Source organism: Curcuma longa, chromosome 21, assembly GCF_044706935.1.
Source record: "Curcuma longa cultivar G26 ecotype Majalengka, Jawa Barat chromosome 21, ITB_CL_G26_1.1, whole genome shotgun sequence".
Lineage (NCBI taxonomy): Eukaryota > Viridiplantae > Streptophyta > Magnoliopsida > Zingiberales > Zingiberaceae > Curcuma > Curcuma longa.
In genome coordinates this window covers 763,768-787,797 of record NC_133881.1, presented here as the reverse complement: position 1 = coordinate 787,797, position 24,030 = coordinate 763,768, and the positions used below count along the sequence as shown (strand labels likewise).

General features: G+C 39.5%; 1 protein-coding gene across 1 annotated transcript; it reads right to left on the bottom strand.

Annotated features, from left to right (window-relative positions):
- Positions 1 to 802: 802 nt before the first annotated feature.
- Positions 803 to 19,277, bottom strand: LOC141814325 (exocyst complex component EXO70A1-like). Its single transcript, XM_074702264.1, has 12 exons — positions 18,952 to 19,277; positions 18,711 to 18,806; positions 18,190 to 18,395; positions 15,930 to 16,172; positions 13,171 to 13,309; positions 12,880 to 13,092; positions 12,167 to 12,372; positions 3,511 to 3,711; positions 3,327 to 3,426; positions 2,801 to 2,913; positions 2,584 to 2,730; positions 803 to 1,070 (listed from the first exon to the last, which is right to left on the bottom strand). Exons 1-12 carry the CDS (start codon positions 19,099 to 19,101, stop codon positions 938 to 940), a joined length of 1,947 nt encoding a protein of 648 aa, XP_074558365.1. The 5' UTR covers positions 19,102 to 19,277; the 3' UTR covers positions 803 to 937.
- Between the last annotated feature and the right edge of the window lie 4,753 nt (positions 19,278 to 24,030).

Genomic DNA, 24,030 nt, shown 5'->3' with positions numbered 1-24,030 from the left:
GAGAGAGAGAGAGAGAGAGAGAGAGGGATGTACTCAACGTTGAGTTGGAAGAAGAGGGGAGAGGAGAGTGGAATTAATAGGGCGATGGGAGTACTGCGAGAAGCACGGAGTGCCGTCCAAAGGGATCCCCGGCGACGCGGTCCCGTATCGCCTATTCTCCGCCAATTAATTAAACGACGACCACTTGTTGATTCCGATCACTAAGGAAGGGATTAGGATAATTTTTTTTTTTCAATTGATAGGAAGTATGTACGATCACAATAGTTTAAACAAGCAATTTAATACTTACGAATTTGAGATTTCTAATGTTTGAACAAGCAAAATTTAAATGAATGATTACATTCGATAAATTGATTGAGTGTGCAGCCTACTTTAAATTTGATGGACTCAACAGTTTGATGATCATAGTTAACTGAGCATAAAGATATGAAGAGCTTTGTGCCATGGTCAATGCGTAGATGGTCGATGACCAAGAGGAGAGGAGGAATAGTCTATCACTTGTGAATATAAACTTTCTTCTTTATTTTGCACATGTGCAAAACCAAATACATCCATTAGATATGCATCATGCTAGTGTGTGAATCCAATAGTTAATATAGAATAATATGCACAATGAAATAATATAAAAACAACAAATTAAAAGAGCAACATTAACAAAGAAAATCACTCTTGAAGTTCACTATCACGACTCAGATGTACTAGTAAACTTGTGTTCCATTGACGGCATGACTTACGACCAAATTGTGACTAGACCAACAGATTTCACGGCTAACAGAGCAAACACAAGCAATCTGCGATATGAAAACAGGCAAATCAACGTACACGAATTATAAAACTGAGAATCCCTTTTATTTGTTAGATACACGAAAGCAATTGGCGCATCATCTACTCTGGAATTAATACAATTTGTTCGAACCATTCTTACTTTGTACAGAATTCAGCGCCTTGTGTCTGTCGTTGACTTTGATGCTGCCGACTTCCCCTCGAACAATTCACCCAACCTTGCCTCCAGATTTTCTGGACTATATTTGATGTATTTTGATGGATTCTTTCCATTCTCAAGCAGTGGCCTGACGGAAGACATTGCTATTGTCAATGGTCACAAGTTGGAGTCTAGCCATGAACAGACATAACAAATATTATACTACATAATCATTGGTTGTTTCAAAATGCAAGCAAGTGGAAGTTCATTAGCCAATCTATTTACTGACTGGGTTTGTCTAAGTATGATGGATGATGCTCGTCAACTGACGCACAGAAAACTATGGCCAAAGGACACCCAAGTTATGCCGACTGGCAATACTCAAGAGACCAGGCGGGTCAAATTGAAATGGATTTAAAGGCCCACAAGAGGAACTTGGAATCCATATTTGAGAACTACAATGTGCAAAGAAAAAAAATTGAAAAACCTTTTCTGGCATAAGAACATACAAAAAAATGTCAAAGCACCAAACTGGAATTGTAAAAAAACAAGGGACTAAACCAACAAGGATATATCTAGTGAGATTTCTTAGGGCTAAAAAAGGAACCCCTGATATGGGTGGACAGCTTGGTACTCAGTAAGGTAAGAGTGCCCATGTTCGTACATAGGCAAACTCGAAAACTTGTTTAATCTTGGTTTAAAAACAATGCAACAGGAAGACTAGTGAAGTTGGCTTAGTGAATAGAATTCATGAGCAAACTCTTTTATTATCTCATGAGAGTATTCAATTAAGAGCATATTATCCACACACACAAAAACAGATTCATGTAAAGCTATTTATTTGCATCTAAAAACATCTTTGATAAGCTTATTTAACTGAGTAATACATTCTATTCATACCATAAGTTCACGACCATCATTAACTAATAATATATTTAATGAAATACATGTTTACAATACTTCAAAAGTAAAAAAATTTCAAAAAGCGATGATTAGGTTCTCAGCTAGATAAGAGTGTCCATGTTTGTAAATAGGCAAGCTCAAAAACTTGTTTAATCTTGACTTAAAAACAATGCAACAGGAAGATTAGTGGAGTTGGCTCACTGAATAAAATTCATAAGCAAACTCTTTTATTTTCTTATGAGAGTATTCAATTAAGAGCACATATATGCACATACAAACACCGGATCATTTTAAAGCTAAATATTTATTTGTAACTAAAAACGTCTGATAAGCTTGTATGCGTATTTAACTGAGCAATGCATTATATTCATACCATTAAGTTCACAAGACTTCATATGCATTGTTAGTGTATTTAAAGGGATACAAGTTTACAATACTTCAAACAAAATTGATGATTAGGTTCTCAGCTAGATAGCAAGAAATGTCCACGTTCGTATATAGGCAAGCTGAAAAACTTGTTTAATCTTGGTTTAAAAACATTGCAACAGGAAGAGTGGAGTGGGCTCAGCAAATAAAAAAGAGATGATTAGGTTCCACATGCAAAATCATGTTCACGTAATTGTTGAAAATTATGGCATTCATGAACCGGAACAAATGACAAGAACATGAGAGCCTATGAACTGTAAACCAAAAAGTCTGTTATTTCAAATGAAAGTGGAAGCATGCGTATATATTGATCTCTGTTGCTGAGAACATACCCAAACCGTTTTACGAAAGATCGATATGCTGGTAAAAGAACCTCAGCAACTGCAAGCCTCAATGATTCACGCAGCTCTTGATCAGGTACTGTCCACTCACATTGTCTCATGCATAGCTCCTCAAACTGCATATTGAATGACTTGAACCTAGCAACAAGAAAGGCAGTTGGTTCATAACACATCATCGATTCGACACTCAAGAAAACACAGAACCAACCTCTCCTTCAGTATTGGTTTTGGAATTAAACCACTACTGCCACCACCTTCAGTTCCTGGCACACCACTACCTCCTGACGAAGACAAACCTTGGGCCGAGAGGGTCTGCAATATCTGTGAAATTGCCCAAATTAGAAATATCATACGACCAAAAATGAATGAAAAACTAGCTGGTCATTAGTGTCAGTTTCAAGAAAATAAAGGAAATGCACGTTATCAGTTCGAAAGCACCAAGCCATGCATGGTTTTGCCATGTAATTATAATGTGAACATTAGAATAGCAATTATCAAAAAAAAAAAGAGTTAGCCAACGCTAACCACCAAGATGCTATGAGATTGTCATGCAAGGTTTAAAAATACCATCCCAGTGTGTCAGGTATCAGTAACTGGTTGGACAGGTACGGGATTGAATGCTAACACCAAGAGGTGCGTGTGCATGTTGGGGGAGAGGGGAAAGACTAAGCAACCTTATGACACCAAGGCTATCCTCTTTAATGTTCAATTTGATACAGATTATAAGAACAAACCTTTGACCAAGCAACTCTTCGATATTGATTTGCATTCTGTTGTACAATCCTACGATGTCTTTGGATCCAATCATCACCCAATATATCTTTTGCTTCTGACCTAAAAAACAAAAGCAAGAAAAAAAACATCAGACATATCCAACCTCAATTATCATGCATCTCATATAATAATAAAAAAGCATACCTCCGTACAGATTTTACAATGTAGTGGATGTTATTCATAAGAAACAATAACTGCAAAGCAGTATCTTTATACATCTTGGATTTCACATCCAAATTACTCTGAAGGGCTTGCATAATTCTCATAGTTATAGATGCCAGCTGGGAGCTTGTGCCATCTCCTGGTCCAAACTCCTGAAAAAGTTGCTTAAGTGTCGCCTGATAGCTGCACAAGTTCATTTAAATTTCAGACAGACAGAAAGAAGTGTGTTAAAATGAAAGGTCATCAGAAAGGATGATAATGATACGAGGGGGAATAAACATAATGCCATGTACCCATGATTCCTGGATATATACTAAATGCATTTCATTAAAGGATTCCACCAATTCCAGAATCTGTTTTTGATCTCTCATGAGTTTTTTTTCTTTTGAAAAATTCCAAGTATAAATTAGTTTGGCCCACGCAATGATGCAAGACAGTTGGCAAGCAAGCAAGGCTACAATATCTTATTTTTGCCTCAATAGGATTCACAAAAACAATTAGATGTTTTCTTTTGTAAACATGAAATAGCACATTTCACTGCTTGATTAAAATCACACTAATATTGGGCGACAAAAATATTGAACATGATGAATACTAATCCGAACATAACCATCTCAAATAGTTCTTATCATTGTAGTTTTAGCTGGTGATCCAATATTGACAACAACGAAGATGTCAACCTAGATAATTTAGGTTGGTGAAGTTCACTCTACTAACATCAAAAAGGAAAATGAAACAGGCTGAAAGTTTTTAATAAGAAAAAAAGAAAAAGAATCAAAGGACAAGGATACATGAATCCAAAAGAATCAAAGGACAAGGAGACATGGAATTCAAGAACACAAACATAATCAATAAATATAGATAACATCCTCTTAAAAAAATGAAAAGGCAGAATGCACTACATTAATGTTTATTTGGGAGTGTAGAACACCAAACTGATTTTAAGCCTCAAAGAAGTTAGTGGTAGAGGTGTCAAATGGGCTAGGCCAGTGAGCTATTGCCCAAACCGAGCTTGGGTCAGCTAGGACCGAGCTAGGTTGGCAATCTTTGGGTCTGAACTGTGCACTGGGCATGGCCTCAGTGTGGGCTTAATGTCCTTTTCTTTGCCTACATTCCCAAAATTCCCTTCTATTTTTTTTAAATCTAAGGGTATTCTAATCAAGGGGAGCCTTGGCGCAACGGTAAGGTTGCTGCCATGTGACCTAGAGGTCACGGGTTCAAATCCTGAAAACAGCCTCTTGCCAAAGGCAAGGTAAGGCTCTACTATCCTTTCCCCGGAAAGCTAACCGGGCTGCCCTCTAAGGGTATTCTAATAGTAATTCAAAAACTACTAAAATTATTTTAAAATATCCTATATATATATATATATATATATATATATATATATATATATATATATATATATATATATATATATATATATTGTAAAATAATATGGAATCATGCTTTATTACAAGAGATAAGCCCCTATTTATACATGAATATAGGGACCTATTCTAGGAGAATTATTCTATAAAGAAAAACAGAATATTTATCCCTAACAGAATATTTATCCTTAACAGAATATTTATCCCTAAATATTCTAACACTCCCCCTCAAGCTGGAGAATATAAATCATATGTACCCAGCTTGTTACATATGTAGTCAATTCGAGTACCTCTCAGTGACTTGGTGAATATATCTGCTAGTTGATCCTGTGAGTTAACAAAACTAGTAGATATTTCACTAGATATAACTTTTTCTCTGACAAAGTGACAGTCGACTTCAATATGTTTTGTCTTCTCATGAAAAACTGGATTCGAGGCAATATGCATGGCGGCTTGATTGTCACATATAAGTGATATTTGTGCAACCTCTCCAAATCTTAGCTCTTGAAGCAATTGTTTGAGCCATATAAGCTCTTGACTGGCTATGACCATAGCTCGATATTCTGCCTCTGCACTGGATCTTGCCACAACATTCTGCTTTTTGTTTTTCCAAGAAATAAGATTATCTCTGATAAATATACAAAAATCAGAAGTAGATTTCCTATCAATGGGAGATCCTGCCCAAGCTGCATCAGAATAGCCTACGACTCGAGTATATCCTTTGTCTCCGTACAAAAAACCTTTTCCTGGAGCACCTCTGATATATCTGATAATGCGTATCACAGCATCCCAATGTTCCTTGCATGGAGAGTTGAGAAACTGACTTACTACACTTACTGCAAAAGAGATATCTGAAAGAGTAACAGTAAGGTAGCTTAATCTCCCTACTAATCGTCTATATCGTTTAGGATCTGGAAGAGGCTCCCCCTGATTTGGCATGAGCTTGACATTAGGATCCATAGGTGTGTCAACTGTTTTTGAGTTTAACATGTCTGTTTCTTCTAGAATATCCATTGTATACTTTCTTTGGGATATGATAATCCCATCTTTGGACTGTGCTACCTCTATCCCCAAAAAAATATTTGAGTTTGTCGAGATATTTTGTCTGAAAATGTTTGAAAAGATGTTGTTTCACCTGTGAAATCCCGAGATGATCACTACCTGTGATAACAATATCATCAACATAAACTACTAAGTAGATGCAACCAGTAGATAAGTGACGATAAAAGACAGAATGGTCAGCTTCACTCCAAGTCATGTCAAACTGTTGAATTACAGTACTAAATCTACCGAACCATGCTCTGGGAGACTGCTTGAGGCCATATAAAGATTTTCGCAAGCGACATACAAGACCAGAAGACTCCCCCTGAGCAACAAAACACGGAGGTTGCTCTATGTAGACTTCCTCGAACAGGTCACCATGTAAGAAAGCATTTTTGATGTCCAACTGATAAAGAGGCCAATGTCGAATTGCAGCAATGGACAGGAATAAGCGCACAGAGAACAGCTTCGCAACAGGAGAAAAAGTGTCCCCATAATCCAATCCGAAGATCTGAGTATATCCTTTGGCAACGAGGCGAGCCTTAAGCCGGTCAACTTTTCCGTCTGGACCAACCTTCACTGTATATACCCATCGACAACCGACAACTGACTTCCCTGGCGGTAGAGGAACGAGGTCCCAATCCCACTGCTCTGTAAGGCACACATTTCATCAAGCATAGCCTGTTTCCATCCTGGATGGGCAAAGGCATCACCTGCAGTCTTCGGAAGAGAAACAGACGACGAGGAAAGACAAGCAAAATAGGAAGGAGAAACACGATAATAACTCAAAGAAACATAATGAGAAGAAGGATTACGAGTGGAACGCACACCTTTCCGAAGTGCAATAGGAATATCAGACTCAGGAGATGGGACCGGAGGACGAGGTGAAAGATTTGGTTCCAAAGATGTGTCCATGGCAATGTCAGTGGTGGTCGGCGGCAAAGTAGGACGAGGACGACGTTGATAAACCTGCAAAGGAGATGTCTCCGGAGGCGATAGAGACTCCTCTGGAGGATAAAAGATAGTCATTGGTGCAAGCGTAAAAGGAGAAAACTCGGACGGAGATCCGTTAAGCCCAAAAAATGGAACCGAATCAAAGAACGTGACATCAGCAGAGATGAAGTACCGACGGAGAGTAGGGGAATAACACTTGTACCCTTTCTGAGACCGTGGGTACCCAAGGAAGACACACTTATGAGACCGGGGAGAGTTTGTCCCAACTGAGCAAGACCTGGATGTAATTGTTTCAACTTATCAAGACCTGGATGTCCCAACTGAGCATGAATAAGAAAGGAAGATGCCACCGCCGAACCAACAAGAGAGGACTGTTGAAGTCGATATAGGCCATGAGACTTATATCCGAAGCCAATCATCCTCCCCGTACTCCGGTCTTGTAAGGAAACAGAAGATTTAGTAAATGAGATGACACAATCAAGAGACCGAGTAAGCTGACTAATTGATAATAAATTAAAGGGAGCACCGGGAACATGAAGAACATTATGAATAGAAAGAGACGGAGAAGGATGAACAATACCGACACTCTGGGACTGAATTTGAGAACCATTTGCCATGGTGACAAAGGATAAATAACTAGAAGTAGAGAGAGAAGAAAAAAGTGATCTATTACCAGTGATATGATCGGTGGCTCCGGAATCAAGAACCCAAGAACTCGAAGAGCGAGATATGCCAGCAAAGGAATTACTAGTGAATGCAACAGTAACAGGGGAATCAGAGACCTTCAATCCTCATACCATTTCAAAAAGTCGTTATAGGAAGGCGATGGGGTCGGATTTGGGGGCAACTGTGAAGTGGAAGCTGAAGGAGCAACAGAACTCTGAACGATCTGCGTAGCACAGGAAGGTCGACCATGTAGACTCCAACATTTATCAATCATGTGTCCTGGTCGGTGGCAATGATCACACCAAGGGCGTCCTTTGCCACCCTTACGAGGTGAAAGTCTATTATTGTTTCGAGAGACCAAAGTTGATGAATAGGGAAGCATACCGAAGGCCTGTTTTGTCATCTAAAACATTCATGCGCTGCTCGCTCTCTTTTGTATTTGCTCTTGGTGGCACTGTGGTTGTTGAGCGTCTTGCGGCCCAATGTCGAAGTGGCGGATAGAGGTGCTGCCTAAAGGATCACCTCTGTTGATTCGAAATTGACGGCCGAAAGCAGTGAGCCGAGAGGAGAAGAAGTCGCCAGCGGAAGAAGAATCGCGAGAGAAGAAGTCGCGATCCAGTCGATAAAGACAGCGAACAGAAACGCACGCGAGAAAAACGCGTGGCGAATAGAGAGAAGGAAGAGGATGGGTTCGAGCGGATAACCCTAAACCTAATCTCGCTCTGATACCATGTAAAATAATATGGAATCATGCTTTATTACAAGAGATAAGCCCCTATTTATACATGAATATAGGGACCTATTCTAGGAGAACTATTCTATAAAGAAAAACAGAATATTTATCCCTAACAGAATATTTATCCTTAAATATTCAGAATATTTATCCCTATATATATATATATATATATATATATATATATATAATACAAGTATTTTCACTTTCTAATTCAACATCTCTATTCTCTTTCTCCTTATTCACCCTAATATTCTACTCTCAATTTCTTCCTATTTTCTTCTTTCTATCATATTCTGTTATCCAGCTAAAGATAGTCAACATCATTTTACAATGCGAGGACAACAAAGGATCATGATGGGTGGAACACTATGGTAGCACCATGACTTACATGTGATTCTCAATTTCAAGCATGAAATGGACAATGAACCCAAGTCCTCAATCAGGGATGTTTGTTCTCACTTGTTTTGGAGCTAAAGCGATAATGTCTTATCTAAAAAATGATAATCCCAGTAGCCACATCTCTGGGGGTGGTCGGCCCGGTCCCACGGAAGTTTCCCACCGACCACCAGGGTAAATCGGGAAGCGCATACGGCGGTCAATCCAGATGCCCAGCATCCTTTGATTGCGTTCCCTATTTGGAGGAAAATTCCTGCAAATACGCCGTAACTGGGGATCGAACCGCGGGTCCCTAGGTTACAACCCGGATGTCCAACCGTTGCACCATCTAGATAATGTCTTATCTAGATGGACTAGATGGTGGCTCTGTGAAGGTGATGTCTCCTCAATTGATGATAAAGGACATGTTCGTTTGCAGGTTGTCAATTGTAGTTGAATCAACAACAGACAAACTCTTCACTAGATGTTGAAGCTAGAATTCCCCATGGTTTCAACAACAAATTCTATAAATCATGGGCATCTGTGTTAGCAACAACATTTCATCGGCACTTGGTTGAGTATCATTGTGTTTGCATTCATATGTACTTTTTTTAAAAAATTGTGTAACTTTCAAGTTCTAAATCATGAAAAAAAAATTGAAATGGCAAATATACAAACTATATTTGCAAGGATACATATACAATTTTCCAAAGTTGTTAATTATAATAGCTTATTAAGACATAGAATATTGATGCTAAATTTAAGGGAATATTGACCTTTAAAGTAAATTAAAAATATATAATTATTAATTAACCAGCAATATTAATCCATATAATTCCAACTAAAATAATAATTTATAATATTTGATAACTATATTATTTTATCTAGATCAGTAGGAAATATCTATTAATATTCTATTAGATTAATATTCTGCCATGTTTATTAATAATGAAACAATAGTATATGCCAATTAATCAAACCAACCATAATGATTCCTAAGCAATATAAAAAATATTAATTATTGATCTAAAATTATAACATAATTAAGATTACATTTTTATTTAAAACAAAAATTATATAACTTATAATAATCAGTAGAAGTAGAATTATACCCTAATCACAATTATAAATAATAATATAAAATAAAAATCATGAAATTTATTAATGTTTTATCCTATCATTATTAATAATTTATCTTTATTTATATTAACTTTATTCTGCCTATCCAATAACTGCACTTGCCCCATAACACATTATTAATATTTATTAATTGGATTCAACCACATAAAACTGATTAATATCATATTAATTAATTACAACCACATTTCACCTCTTCCATGATACTCCAAATGAACTCCGCACCAAGACTCACTTCTCTTCCACCTGCAAAATGATGAAGCTCCTCACCACCATTTTTCATCGCTGCTCACAGCTTGGCTCACCTACCGTGGCCACTTCTCCCTCTTTCATGATCTAAACTTGCACAAGATGGATCTCCATCACCCCCTCCTTATGGACCGACACCATAAAGTATTGGCAACAAGCTACTAGGTGACACTAAGCAATACCAGTCCGCAAGAGAGATAAAACTACAAAATGCCCACGTAGACATCATATCTTTTTTGATTGACAGGCCAAATGGTAAGTTTAGCCCATGCCAACCAAAAAGGTATGAGATTTGAATTTAACTAGATGAACAATCAAATAAGTGCAAAATCACAAATCCAGGAAGTAGTAAACATCCATTCCATTGTTCTTTGTCTCCAACAACGTTTTACTTTTTGATGTATCCATGCTTGAACTGCCAAACTATTTTTTTAGATTGTGACCATGGTGCAAAAACCTTGAGTTAGTAGCATTAGCAATATCCGAAAGTTATTAAATATCTATAAAATGTTAGTATTACGAAGAAAAGAATCTATGATTGATTGGGTTGGTAGACTTAAAGAATTGTGTTTTAGATTTCCATAATAGGTAAACAAAGGAAAATTGGTTAGAAGTACAAACATATTCATAGAATATCAGATATCCAAATTAGATAAGATGACTTGTATTAGGATAGGTAAGATGTCTAAGATAAATCTTTTGAAATAAATAGAGGATTCAAATGCTCTTGACTAGTAAACTTACCCCGAGTAGTTTTAATGGTAAAATAGGTATCCTAAAAATTGAGCCATTGCTATTACACATAAAAAAATAATAGAACTAAGTGGGGTCGGCTATATGGATCCTTTTACGCCATTGAGCTCTATCTCCTATTATATCATCATTTATATTTAAATAAATTTTATCTTGTTTTATTGTTGCTAACCAAGTCTTTTTTGGTCTACCTCGCCCTCGTTTGATATGCGTATTTGTTATAGTTTCACACCGCCTAACTGGAGCATTTATTGGTCGTCTAAGTACATGTCCGTACCACCTTAAACGTGTCTCACGGAGTTTTCCCTCAATAGATGCAACTCCAACTTTCTCTCTAATGCTCTCATTTCTTATTCTGTCCATCTTCGTATGTCCACACATCCATCTTAACATCCTCATCTCCGCAACTCTCATCTTTTGCTCATGTGCTCGAGTCATAGCCCAACATTCAGCGCCATATAACATGGCAGGTCTAATTGCCGTTTTATAGAACTTTCCTTTAAGTTTTAGAGGCACTTTACGATCACATAAAACACCTGATGCTCTCCTCCACTTCAACCATCCTGTTTGTATTCTATGTAAGACATCTCTCTCAATCCCTCCATCGGCTTGCAAAAATGATCCTAAATATTTAAAACTCTCAATTTCAGACAACTCATCATCTCCTATTTTAATACTTGTCTCACTACGTTCAATATTGCTAAACTTAAATTCCATATATTCTGTCTTTACTCTACTAAGCCTAAAACCTTTCTCTTCTAGTGTTTCTCGCCAAGATTCTAATTTAGCATTTACTCCCTCACGTGTCTCATCTACCAATACAATATCATCTGCAAACAACATGCACCATGGTACGGTATCTTGAATATGTCCAGTAAGTTCATCCATGATTAGTGTAAAAAGATAAGGACTTAGAGCTGACCCTTGATGTAACCCTATCTTTATTGGAAATGCTTCAGTTAATCCGCCTGCAGTCTTCACTCTAGTCGTTACTTCCTCATACATATCCTTAATTAGGTCAATATATACTACGCTAACACCCCTCTTTTCTAGAATTCTCCATATAATTTCCCTTGGGACTCTATCATAAGCTTTTTCTAAATCAACAAATATCATATGTAGATCTTGCTTTTGCCCCCGATACTTTTCAATTAGTTGCCTGAGAAGATGTATAGCTTCTATTGTCGACCTACCAGGCATAAACCCAAAATAATATAAACTAAAAAAAACTTAACAGATGAAAAGATGACAGAAACAGATTGATAATTACTAAATAGTTATTGAATTTCAAAGAATCACCTTTGAAAAAACATAGTTAAGAAAAATTTTGATAGCTACACTAAAAGAAGAAGAAACATACTCAAACAGAAATTTCACATAGTTGATGACATAGCTAGTCAACGGGTGGACAGTTCCATCAGCAATATATGTTTTTGAAGCATCCTTCTCAACAGCATCCTCAAAATCACCAAACGTCTCTTGTGCTGTTTGTGCTAAGTGCCTTGTCAAGGTAAATGCAGAATCCCGCATCTCAGAGCAAGCCTTCCCCTCAAATATTGATTCAATCTGATCATAGAATGTATCAATATATTTGTTTCATAATCATACATAGTCTGAAGAATAACACAATAAAATATCCAGTCACTAAATCCTAGCAAAGAACTAAGTATTGCAATGGAAAGCTAAGTAATGCAATATTAAGTCTAATTTGCCAAGGGGTTCACTAATTAGGTTTATGGAATGAATTGATAAAGAAACAGGCAGCTATTCTTGAGGAATGGAAAGAGAAGAATAGAATAGTGAATTAGATTTAATTTATTTGTTAATCTATCCATCTATTTTGAGGAAGGGGAAGGCAAAAATCTTGCCCTCCATATGTACTCACATATAGTGTAAGAGACATAAAGATATAGAGTAAAGGTACATGAAATAGACCAAAATATCCCTGCAATTAAAAAATAGTTTTGATATAAGATCAATTTGATCACATCAGAATAAGTATTCCTATAATGATAAGAACTTCATAGTGAAAAACAAACAAACAAAAGTATCCTAAATCATAGGTTATTATACCTCTGGTTGAAGTTCATGCATTACTTCATACATGTCTAGCAGCACAAACAACTTTTCTGGTGACCGTTTGCTTTTAGCAATTGCCTCTCCAAAACTTAGTAACACCATCATGCTGTTTGCGGTTATTTCAGAAAAACATTGGTCCTTAACAGAACCAATGCCTTCAAAGATCTGGTTGCATAATTCTCGTTCCCAAGCAAAGAGAAGTTTCACCTATTTTAAGCAGTGTCAAGAATTGGATAACCAGAAAAGAAAATCAAATAACTTAGCTGTTTCTTCATAAATCCTTACAGCAATTCTCATGTGGTGAATCCAATTTCCAATTTTTGTTTCAAGAGACTCCCAGGGAAGTTTTTGCACCTCATCTCTACTGAGTTTCTCTACTCCCAGGCTTGAAAGACTCTTCTCTAAAGTTGAAGAGCGAACTTCCCTATATGATAAAAACACAATAAAAGGAAGCATAAAGAACCCTAATGGACAAAAAATTATAAAAATGTACTTAGGCTGATGCCTATGGCACAAATGTCATATTCTGAGTTTGATTGGGAGTTATTACAGGATTAAAAGATATGGTTGTGGGTTATTTGCAGGAATTAAGATTATTTAGAGCTGAATCAAAATACTTTAATGCTTATTCGATCAAATTTGGATCCAATTAGGCATTAGAGAAGCTAATTGAGGGTTGTATCAGGTCATGATTTATTTGCATCAGAAACAATATCCATTCGAACTCAAATTGGATGAGCTTTGGTTGAACCAATGTTAAACTAATCTGAACCAGTTCAGTTTGGCATATTTATAAAAACCATCCCCTCATCCTCTTTTCTCCACTTGAGCACCCCAACTTTCCCTTTCCTCATTCGTGAGTCTCCCTCTCCCTCGTTGCCGCTTTATTTCGTCTCGCGTGTGCCATAACCCACTGCCATCTTTTCTCCTCTTTGCATGAGCAATAGCAATCCTAGGCCTTACTCCTAGTCTCCTCTTGTGTTGAAGCTTCACAAATAGCAGTATATCAGAGCTATATTCACGTGAGTTTACCTTAACCTGTTGTGTGTCACTATTCTTCTCCTCCAGCAGCCTCGATTAGCAAGGAATGTCATGCAACAGTAAGGGATCAATTCTTCCTCCTGCAGCGGTTTATATGCTACTGTTTCAGTGAATTACAACATGTATCGGTAGGTTCAGTTCTCTTTCCCTTGAAATGGGTGGAACTATAAAAATGGTAGCCTAAGGAGTATGTTGGATTAATTGTGCATAGCAGCATAAGTTGGTCAATCAATTCAATACCAGAAAATGACTTAGAGGTTATTAACCGTAATTGTGTAATGGATGAATCAATGTGAGTGTTTTGGCACCCTTATCGTTCTTGTAAGTTACAAGTTGAGGAATACTTGATAATAGAGGATGGTTAGTGAGACATTACTGCATCTAAAGGGTTAAATTTTAAGAGTGATTGTTTGAGCTAAAATGGGTAGATTTGGGTTAATAATTGATGTGATACTAGAAACCTTAGGAGATTGGTGATTAGGTGTTGCAGGTGGGGCAGTAAGAGTTACTGGTCTAGGGGTTGTATCTTGGAGGCCGAATTGCAAGTTTGGTTTGGGTTGGAGATAATTTGAATGTGGATAGAGTTGAGTTACGAGTGCCGATTCTTATAGAGAACCTCAAGTTACCTTGTCGGCTCTTTTACTTGTCTTACTCATATTATCTAGTTGACTTCTGAAGGTTTCCTTTGATCATATCAACTATTAGACATGCACATTGTTTTTCACTTATCTTACTCATATTACCTAGTTGACATGTAAATCGTACACATGCAAAAAAATTTATGCAAAACTTATATGTCGAATGATGATATTATTCATGTGGTTTTAATATTTAGTAATGAAGGATAATTTAATTATTCTTACTGTGTAACATGATATAGTTCCTTGTTGTTAGAGTAGGTACAGATTAAGGATGGTAGAGACATAGATTCCTTATTTTAGGTTAGGGCATGATCAAGTTAAGGCATAACATAGTATATCATTGGATGGATGATTTGTAGATGATGAATCACTTGTGAGGATAAGATACTTGTGCATGATGACTCTTTTTGTGGACAAGGCCTTTGGCTTATTAGATGACATAGGCCATGGCAATTATATTGATTTTCCTCTCTTGGATTGTACATTGGCAGCATCAGCTAGAACGAGCTTAATCTACATTTGGTAGTCACAACCACATGGGGCATGCAGGTGGTGTCACTCTCTTAGTATGGCAGAGTGCAAAGGGTAATATCCATAACTAGGTCCAATTATGCTTGTTTAATTGAAATTCTAGTTGTTAGCAGTTTAAGGATAAATTGCAGTGCAGTATTTTCTCACGATGTAGATTGCAATACATACATCTAGTTTATTATTTTGCAATTATACATTGTTTTTGTTGGTCCCACAATGTCGCTTGCCCTACTCAGTTTCCTTAGTGACTTTCCTCTTGCTACTTTAGGGCAATAACAAGCAGTTATAGATCTTTGGTTGGGCAGGCGGGCAGGCAGGTTGGGAGGCTTTGAGGTTGTTTTTTTGCTAGCAGGATTGCTCTGAGACACTCACATGGTTTTGTAAGATTTTGAGCTTACATAGTTGAAAATTATATATCAGTTTTGATACTCGTGTTTCTCTCAATTTATGTTTACAATCTGTAAAATCTTATTTATATACAATTTGAGTTTTCATAGTGCGATTCAGTAATTGAGGTTCAGAATATTAGTGTTTGTGATTTTTATTCTTGTTATGTGGCTGTTTCGGACTTTGCAAGTGCCAAAAAGATTCTTATGTGAACTCATGTATTCCATGCCATGCCAATGACCTTTGAAATCCACTTGAGGTGTGACATGAAGTGTGTTCCACATCTCAGTGGACAAAATATTTATATACACTCATATTGCATGTAGCCTTTGGTGAATACTGTCAGGTAGGAACATCTAAATGCCCCCATTGTCGCCTGACAACATTGTCCAATAAGAAAGAAAAGATGATGAAAATATTTTTTAAAACATGCTTGAACCATACCTGTATATCTTAAGGCATTGTTGTTGTCGTCCAGCTTGAACTAACTGTTGAGCTAACTTATGCAGAAGAGGTAAAATCCTCGGAGGAATAAGTTTAGGAGGTGTCAATGCAGAAGGCTCAGAGCTTTTGACTTGGGTTTCAGAGTGATTGGTAGCACTTTCACTCTGCTGGTCAAGTGATCCTGATAATGGCTGTGATATCTCCGGAAGAGATCCAAAGAGACTGTCAGGAGGAACTGGCTTACTGAAACCAGATACAAAAAGAACATTACGAAGGTATTTGAAAAGCAAGAGGCACCTTTTAGATATCATGAAGCATATTTAATAACATAGAAAAATGCTGACAGCTTAGTCTCCACAAAAGTAAATCATATTAGAAGACTTAAATATGTTATTGACACAACAAAAAAGACAGGCGATGAAAGATGAAGTCACACTGCATGAAAATTTTGAGTAATCAAATACAAATTATTTACAATTTCTTGGACAGTAAAAAGTTGTGTATCCTACATCAAACCTTGACATTAAATTTCTGACAAATGAAAACTGCTAAAAGAGGATACTTTAGTCATATAATAGATAATAATGAACGAAGTAACTTGAAAACAGGAAGTTCAAGAGTATAATTTGTGGCTTACAGTTCAACAGAAAACATGAGAACTACTTGATATATTCAAAATGCCTAGCTCATTTTAGTCTTGTGTTCTAAATAGATTAACTCATTACTTAAATGCATTCCTTGTAGAATGTTAATTGTAGGTCTTCAAATAGTATCTTTGCTGCCTTAATCTAATGAACCGTGGATGCCATTTGTAGCTTGTTTAAAGATGTTTTTTTTCTTTTTCACAGGAAAAAAAGAATTGCATCTCCAACCATGTCAAAATTTAAAGTTAGGAGTAGAAAATGGTGGTCTTTGTGAACACTTTTGTATAAAAAAGGGAAGTGATGCAACACCAAATTTGAAACCTTTGATACCTATCTTACATATAGGAGGAAGTAGCCATGCAGGTATGAGGCTAATAACCATTCATTTTAAATTCGAAATGACAGATTGGATTTGAGCCAAGTAACGGCAACATCTTGTACTATATCCAGATGGACACCACACAAATTCTACTGTTACAAGGTGCTATAACAGATCACTCTTGTGTTTTCTGGAATTCATTGCACAAACACGATATGCAAAACATTAGTTATGGCATGTTTGCGGCATGCTATCAACACTTATTCCTACACAAGTGCTTGTTGCAACCTATAGTGTAAATTTTGTAAGAGACAAATAGGCATACTAACATGCAATGTTCTATACTTGGACTAGGCTCGAGTACGAGTATCCTACACTAGTGTGTATCTAAGTCAGTGACATGTCAGTTTGTAAATTTTTTTACAGATGATAAATAGGAGTATCATGTGTCAACTATGAGTAAGGATGTATTGTTCAAGGTGTTGTGTTTGAAATGGGTGCAAAGGGGAAAATGAAGATTGCAAATATCTGAGTCAATGACTATTTACAATTTTAAAAAACAAGTTGAATGCATGTTGCAACTGGGAAGATTGCCACCTAGAAGAATGGTGAGTATCAACAAAACTTGCATGTGATAGTAGACTTTTCATACCAACTTTTGCTCTCTTGGGTTGCAAACAAACTATGCCTGATACCCATGGGCTATCTCAAAAATGGCACATGGAAGTTGTCATGTGCAGGAGCATTGCCCATTGCAACGAATATAAGAATCCAAGTACATTGTATGTTTATAACACCACTCATTGCAGAAACAATATCATATTAGAGCGAACTGTGAATCTCATCTATGTTGATTAGGGGATTTATAAAGCAATTACATCGAACACTGGAAGTCCCTAGCATATTGAGGTGGGCATGGGAAATGATCTGTATTGCTCCCCCCAATGGTAGGATAAATTGGATTGCTTCAATGTTACCTAGGTGACTACGTTTTAAACCATCAAAGTATCTTCTTTTGTTGTGCAAGGGGTATAGTTATATCTGTTGACCTGCTTCTTTAAAGCCACATACAGACTTCTCATTTTTTATAATTTCTAGATCAATTGATTCAATCATTTTGTCATAAATATGTAATAGCAAAAATAAGTATCTAACAACATATCAAGACATGCAAAACCCCAAAGAAACAGATGTTGGAAATGCAAAATCAGATAGAATCATTGGTGGCTAAAGTGCAATTAACTCAATATCCATCCAAAAATTAAAACAAGTGAACCTATATCATGTTGAAACAAACCTATGAGTAGTTAGGAGCAAACGAAATTCATCCTCAAGTTTTGTTACAGCCTTCAAAAGAGTATTGTTAGCTTGGTTGACCACACCATCATTGTTTCTTAGACTTTTATTCGAGCTAAAAAACCGTGAGATGCTTCTAAGCTGATCAATTGCTGTGAGATAACTCTCAAGATCATCGCGCGGTCCCCTTGACAATTTGAGCTCTGCCTACGCATTCAAAAAAGCACCACATTTAACATGAATGATCAGAATATGCACCAGCGCAAACTAATCCAGTAAACATTTTCACAGTAAATTTTCAGTTCTTTCCTTCACCCGTTTTGCCCACAGAATAATAATAATAATAATAAAGCATTCCTGAAGTTGAAAACAATGGACTTCAACAATGAACTTACTATCACCTTTGCGCATTACGTGAGAGAAGAAGAATTTAAAAATAGAAAACTCGAGCTTGATCAAATATTTATATATATAACGCGTGTTTTGACAAACAAGAAAATAGATGGAGAAAGCAGGGGCAACCTCTCGCATGCGTTCGAAGTATCCAAGTATAATGTCCGCTGATTTGAGGGTCTTGTCGATGTTCCCGTGAGCCATACGAATAGCATAGGTGCGCACCTGCATCACAAGCGACAGCAGATAACTAAAGCGAGGTTCCCCAAAACCCTAAACCAAAACCAAACTGTAATTCAAGGAAGATCCACTCCGAAAACTCTACCGACAGCGAGATCCATCGACGGGTAAGGAGGACGAGGATGAGTACCTGGGTGGGGCGCATGGCGGCTTCGAGGGCGGAGAGGCGGTGGTCGAAGGATCCGAGCATGGAGACCATGCTGTCGGTGTTGGTGCGGCTCTTGTGGAGGGAGTCGCGGAGAAAGGCCGCCCGCTCCGTCAGGGCGTCGCTCGCCCCCATCGCCGATCGTCCGTCGGGCGGATGAATCGACCTCCGGCCCAGCAGCCTCCCCCTCCGTCGGCCTCTTCTCCCAGTCGCCGACTCGATCTGAGGTGGAACCGAGGAAGAGTGAAAGGGATTAGCAGAGGCCGCAGACGACTCGGGAAGTAGGGATCGGAATCGAAGGGAAAAGTAGGGGACGGGGGTGGTTACGGCTCCAGGTTGGACAGCCGGAAGAAAAGTAACTTAACGCGTTGTTGGGGTGGGTCCCACTCCCACCGATCGTAGTAACGGTGTTGCGAGCTGAGGAAGGAACAGTCGCAGAGCCTGAATGAGTCAAGCGGTCAACGGCTGGTTAAATATCACAGAATTATTCAAAATTAATAATTAATTTTCTCAATCCGAAATTTGCACTAAAATTTTACATCAAATTGAATAATAAAGTAAATCAGAACTAAATAATTTAATTCTAAAAGTAAAATTAATTTGAAATTGAATTAAAACTGAAAGAAATATAGAGAGAAAAAAAACATGAGTTTAACTTCCTCAGAATTACATAAATTAAAATAAATTATGATAACCATGACAAATTTAAATAATTAATTTTAAATTGGCATATTTAGGACTATATAGTACATAAAATTATATGTTTTGGATGTCTAAGGTAGTTCCTTTTCAAAACATAACATTTTAAACTTTATTTCTGTAAATTTTAATTATTTGAATTTAAAGAATTGCTGGAATAGTTTTTAAATTAAACATTTAAAATAATCAACAAAATTTTAAATATTATTTAAAATATACTCATAAAAAACTGTGATTAATAACTAATAATATTGAATAAAAAAAATGAACAAGTACATAGACCACTAGCTAGTATATATGTTTCAATGTTAACAAGTAAAATTTAGGTAATTAGTGATCTATATTTAATAAGTTAATTAAGTGGGCGAACAACTTTAAGTTTGATAGACTCAAGCTAATTTGATGATCTGAGGAGAGTGTTCCGGCTCCTTACCGACGATAGCCACAACACCAGACAATAGGAGGCCGCGTCAACTTGCACTTCCACGTCGAGGAGAGAGACCCTAAGGAGACAACAACTGAACGTACGGGTCAGCAGGGCGCCGGGGGATCCCGACGTGGCCACTCCGACGCTCAAGTCAGGCAACGAGCAAAGAAGTGTGTATTCGAAAAAATTCAGAGAGTCCATTGTCATACCTGTGGAGTTTATATAGAGGTGGGGGCGATATTTTAGGATCTCGGTGCCTGTGATTGGCTATCGATCCACTATTGATGTGGTAAGGATAATCTTCGAGGGTTTTTGGTCATCCGACAGCTCGGATTTGTAGATCTTTATCCGACGAGTTGTGCCCGCACGAGGTATCTTCTTTAGAGGATTGGGATTAGGCTAGGCCAAGTAAGGGACTTGGTCTATGTTCTCCTTCTCGCAGGTGGGCTGCTGATTTTGGTGGGGAGGTTGACGTGGTGCTTTGTTAATATACATTCCACAGGCGGATGTCGGGAGTGGCCGGATTGGGGAAGCGCGCCTAGGAGGCCTGTGTGCTAGCGGCCTTACTTTAGTTGGGAGATCTCCGTAGAGCTGTCTGGTGATCCATGCTGGGGTCATACCTGGAGGTAGGCTGGTGATGGTCTGGTCTCGTCCTGAGGTAGGCCTATGATGTCGGTGCCTTGTTAGGAGGTAGGCATGCGATGCTTGTGCCTTGTCATGAGGTAGGCATGTGCTTCGGTGCCTTGTCATGAGATAGGCATGCGATGCCGATGCCTTGTCATGAGGTAGGCATATGATGCCGGTACCTTGTCATGAGGTAGGCATGTGATGCCGATGCCTTGTCAGGAGGTAGGCATGCGATGCCGGTGCCTTGTCCTGAGGTAGGCATGCGATGCCGGTACCTTGTCATGAGGTAGGCATGTGATGCCTATACCTTGTCAGGAGGTAGACATGCGATTATGAGGTTGGTTATGAGGTGGTGTATTATCGTCAAGAAATGACTCTCAGTACGGCAGAGAGCTCATCGGGTATATCCTCGTATATATTATCCCCTTGCTGAGGTTTACATTTGGCCTGATTATCGTTTGGTTAGAGGATGACCTGCCCGTGCTGATGGGGAAGGGGGTCCGGGTATTTCACGTGAGATCTGTGTCTCTTATGTTAAGGGAGGAGCTCGTCTCTTAGGGAGGTCGATCTTCCCTACCTTTCCCTTAGTCTCCAAAAGATACCCCTTCGGGCTTCTCATCCGTCCTCTATGCCACGTATTCCTCCCTCGGGGAGGGATATTCGCACCGGATCACAAGCCTCCCGACCTAGTTTAGTCGAAGGAGACGAAAGTGACTGAACTCGAGTCGGGCTTAAGTTGCCCTTATTTTTCTGCTATATTATCGTTGTAGCTCCGGTAGGTTTCGCGCCTAGTCCGTCGATCTGAGGTTTTGCTGCGTCAACGGTTGAGATCACCTGGCCGTTTGATTTATCTTTTCTTCCCTTCGCCTTCTCCGGTCACTTCCCCTAACCCTAGCCCTCGCTTCGCGCCTTCGGTCGCCTTTGCTCCAACTTCCTTCGCGAGCCCCCCTTCTTTCCGTAAGTTTCCTTCCTTTCCTTAAGGGTTTTGGTTGTATTCCCTGTGTTCTGTGGGTTCTTCTTCCTGTCCCTTCATTTTCTTTCAAAACCCTAGCTGTCGGTTGTCTTTTTCCTTCGTACCATCCTCGTGGCTCCTATCTCCTTGGGTTGTTTCCTTTGCCCTCGCTTTTAGCTTAAAGTTTCTTCTTACGAGCCCTCCTGGTTCTGTTTGTCGCTGGTTCCTTGGAATCTCGTTGTCCTTCATCTTCCTTGGTGCTTGCCCTAATGTCGACTAAAGTTTTGTGGTATGAGCGGTGCAAGCCTTCTAGGTTTACTGAGGATGAGGGGATCCTGCTTAGGGCCCAATACGGGATCCTGCCGATCACCAAATTCTGGTTCCTACTAGGGCTCAGAGGCCCCACGAGCCTCCGCCAGGATACGTGACTTTTTTTCGTGAGCAAGTGGAAGGGGGTCTGCGTTTTCCCATTCCGTTCTTTTTGCAAAACCTCGCCTCCTACTTCCAAGTTTCACTTTCCCAGTTAGCTCCAAATTCTTTTAGCCTGGTTTGTGGTGCTTCCGTTATCTTCGACGTCTACCAAGTTCCGAGGGATCCCACTACCTTCCATTACTTCTTCGACCTCAAGAAGGGAGGAAGAGGTGAGATCTACTTGTCCGTTAGGCCTGGTCACAATTTCTTAGACAATTATCCCACCTCTCATAAGGGCTAGAAGGATAGATATTTCTTCCTTAAACCGCCTCACCCTTATACCTGGCCGACCTTCTTCCGTCCAGAGCCACTGCCCTCCCCCAACTCGGACCAATACAGGTTCAGTCATACCTTCCTAACGACTTCCACAGATCTTGTTAGACCTCAAGTCGATGTGCAGGCTCTGATAGCCAACGAGGCCTTATTGTATAAGGCTGGGCTGAGTCCCAACGACATTCCCCTGGGTGCCTCTCTGAGTAAGTTTTCCTAGTATTTTTTATAGTTTCATTTTACTACTAACTAATTCTTCCTTCTCTATTCTTGGTAGGGGACATCATGCTAAGCGCTTCGGTGAAGAGGAACATGAAATGGGAGCACCCTCACCACCACCGATAGTTGGTGGGTGGCCGAGGATGCTGCTGGCTCTTCTGGATGCTACACCAGAGCCAACGGAGGCCGCTGTTGGTGCCGAGCCAGAACATTCCTCGCTAATGCTGGCGGTAGAGACCTCGGCTGCAGAGGGGGAGGACCTCAGCCCCTGAGGAGGCTGGGCCTTCAGCTGTCGCTACTGCTGAGGAGGAGGCATCCTTACCGGCCCCTTCTGAAGGCTTGGTTCATTTTTACGTTCCTGTCGATTCTTTTGGGGAGGAGATTCCAGATGCGGCAGTGGAGTTGGGTCCTTCTTTGGCGACTGAGCCGGCTCGTGAGGCCCCCTCCTTAGACATTCCTACCTCTGCAACCGCCAGGGAGACCCGCTCCCGCAAGAGGGTTAGGGAGGCTAGGAAGCAGGTCCCCACGGCCCGGGGGAAATCGGAGCCGATTATTATAGATATAACCGAGCCCCTGGATGACCCAGTTACTTTTCCGGATCAGAGCCCCTGTCGATATCTCCTCTTAGATCTATCCTCCCCGAGCTCCGCACTAAGCGACAACATGATAAGGGTAAATCTTTAACCAGCTCCTCCTGCGATGTCAAAGCTCCTGTGCCTCAGGCAGAGCAGGTGAAGCAGAAGAAGTCGCGGCTACACGTCCTCCTCGTGCCTCAGTGAGTTCGGAACCTTCCTCGCAGAACACCCCTTCGGTCCCGCTGACGGTACTCGTGCTTCTGTAGAGGACTTTAGGCATTATGAAACGGAGGTGCTTCCCAAACTACCTAATGACTGGTTGTGTCAGCGCATAAATGCATCTATTGCCAGGGTATGTTTTCATTTCTTTTTTTGTTTCGTAACTAACTCCGTGGTGCTTCTGTTGCGTCTGTTCTTAGCTTTTGAAGGAGATCAGGGTAACCGTACGCTGTGTCTCCCACTAGAAGCGGCCAAACGTCTTAACTCGAACTCAGGTGGCCGACCTTCAAGCTCAGTCGACTCGATAGTCGAGACAGAGTTAGCTAGGGTCAAGGCTCATGCGGAGACTTCCCGCTTGGAGGCCGAGGAGGTGCTCGTGCCAAAGAAAGAGGACTTGACGGAGTCGCGAGGTTGCGACAGGATGCCGAGTGGCCAGGCCCGCCTCCAGCAGCTGGAACAGGAGCTTGAGTCCTCCCGAGCGTCCGTTGGCAGGCCCTGAGAAGGAGTTAGCTTCTACTCGACAGGAAGTGGCCCAGCTGAAGGCAAGGGGCAAGTAAATTGGAGGCCGACCTATCCTCTCAATGCAGGACGGGAGGAGATTCATA

Bases quoted from the DNA above. Each gene is read 5' to 3' on its own strand.
- LOC141814325 (XM_074702264.1), bottom strand. From the start codon at position 19,101: ATGGGGGCGAGCGACGCCCTGACGGAGCGGGCGGCCTTTCTCCGCGAC. The intron at 13,310-15,929 runs GTATGGTTCAAG...TTTATCATATAG, and splicing joins CAATGCCTTAAGATATACAG to GGAAGTTCGCTCTTCAACTT. The intron at 3,427-3,510 runs GTATGCTTTTTT...TTTGTTTTTTAG, and splicing joins ATTGTAAAATCTGTACGGAG to GTCAGAAGCAAAAGATATAT.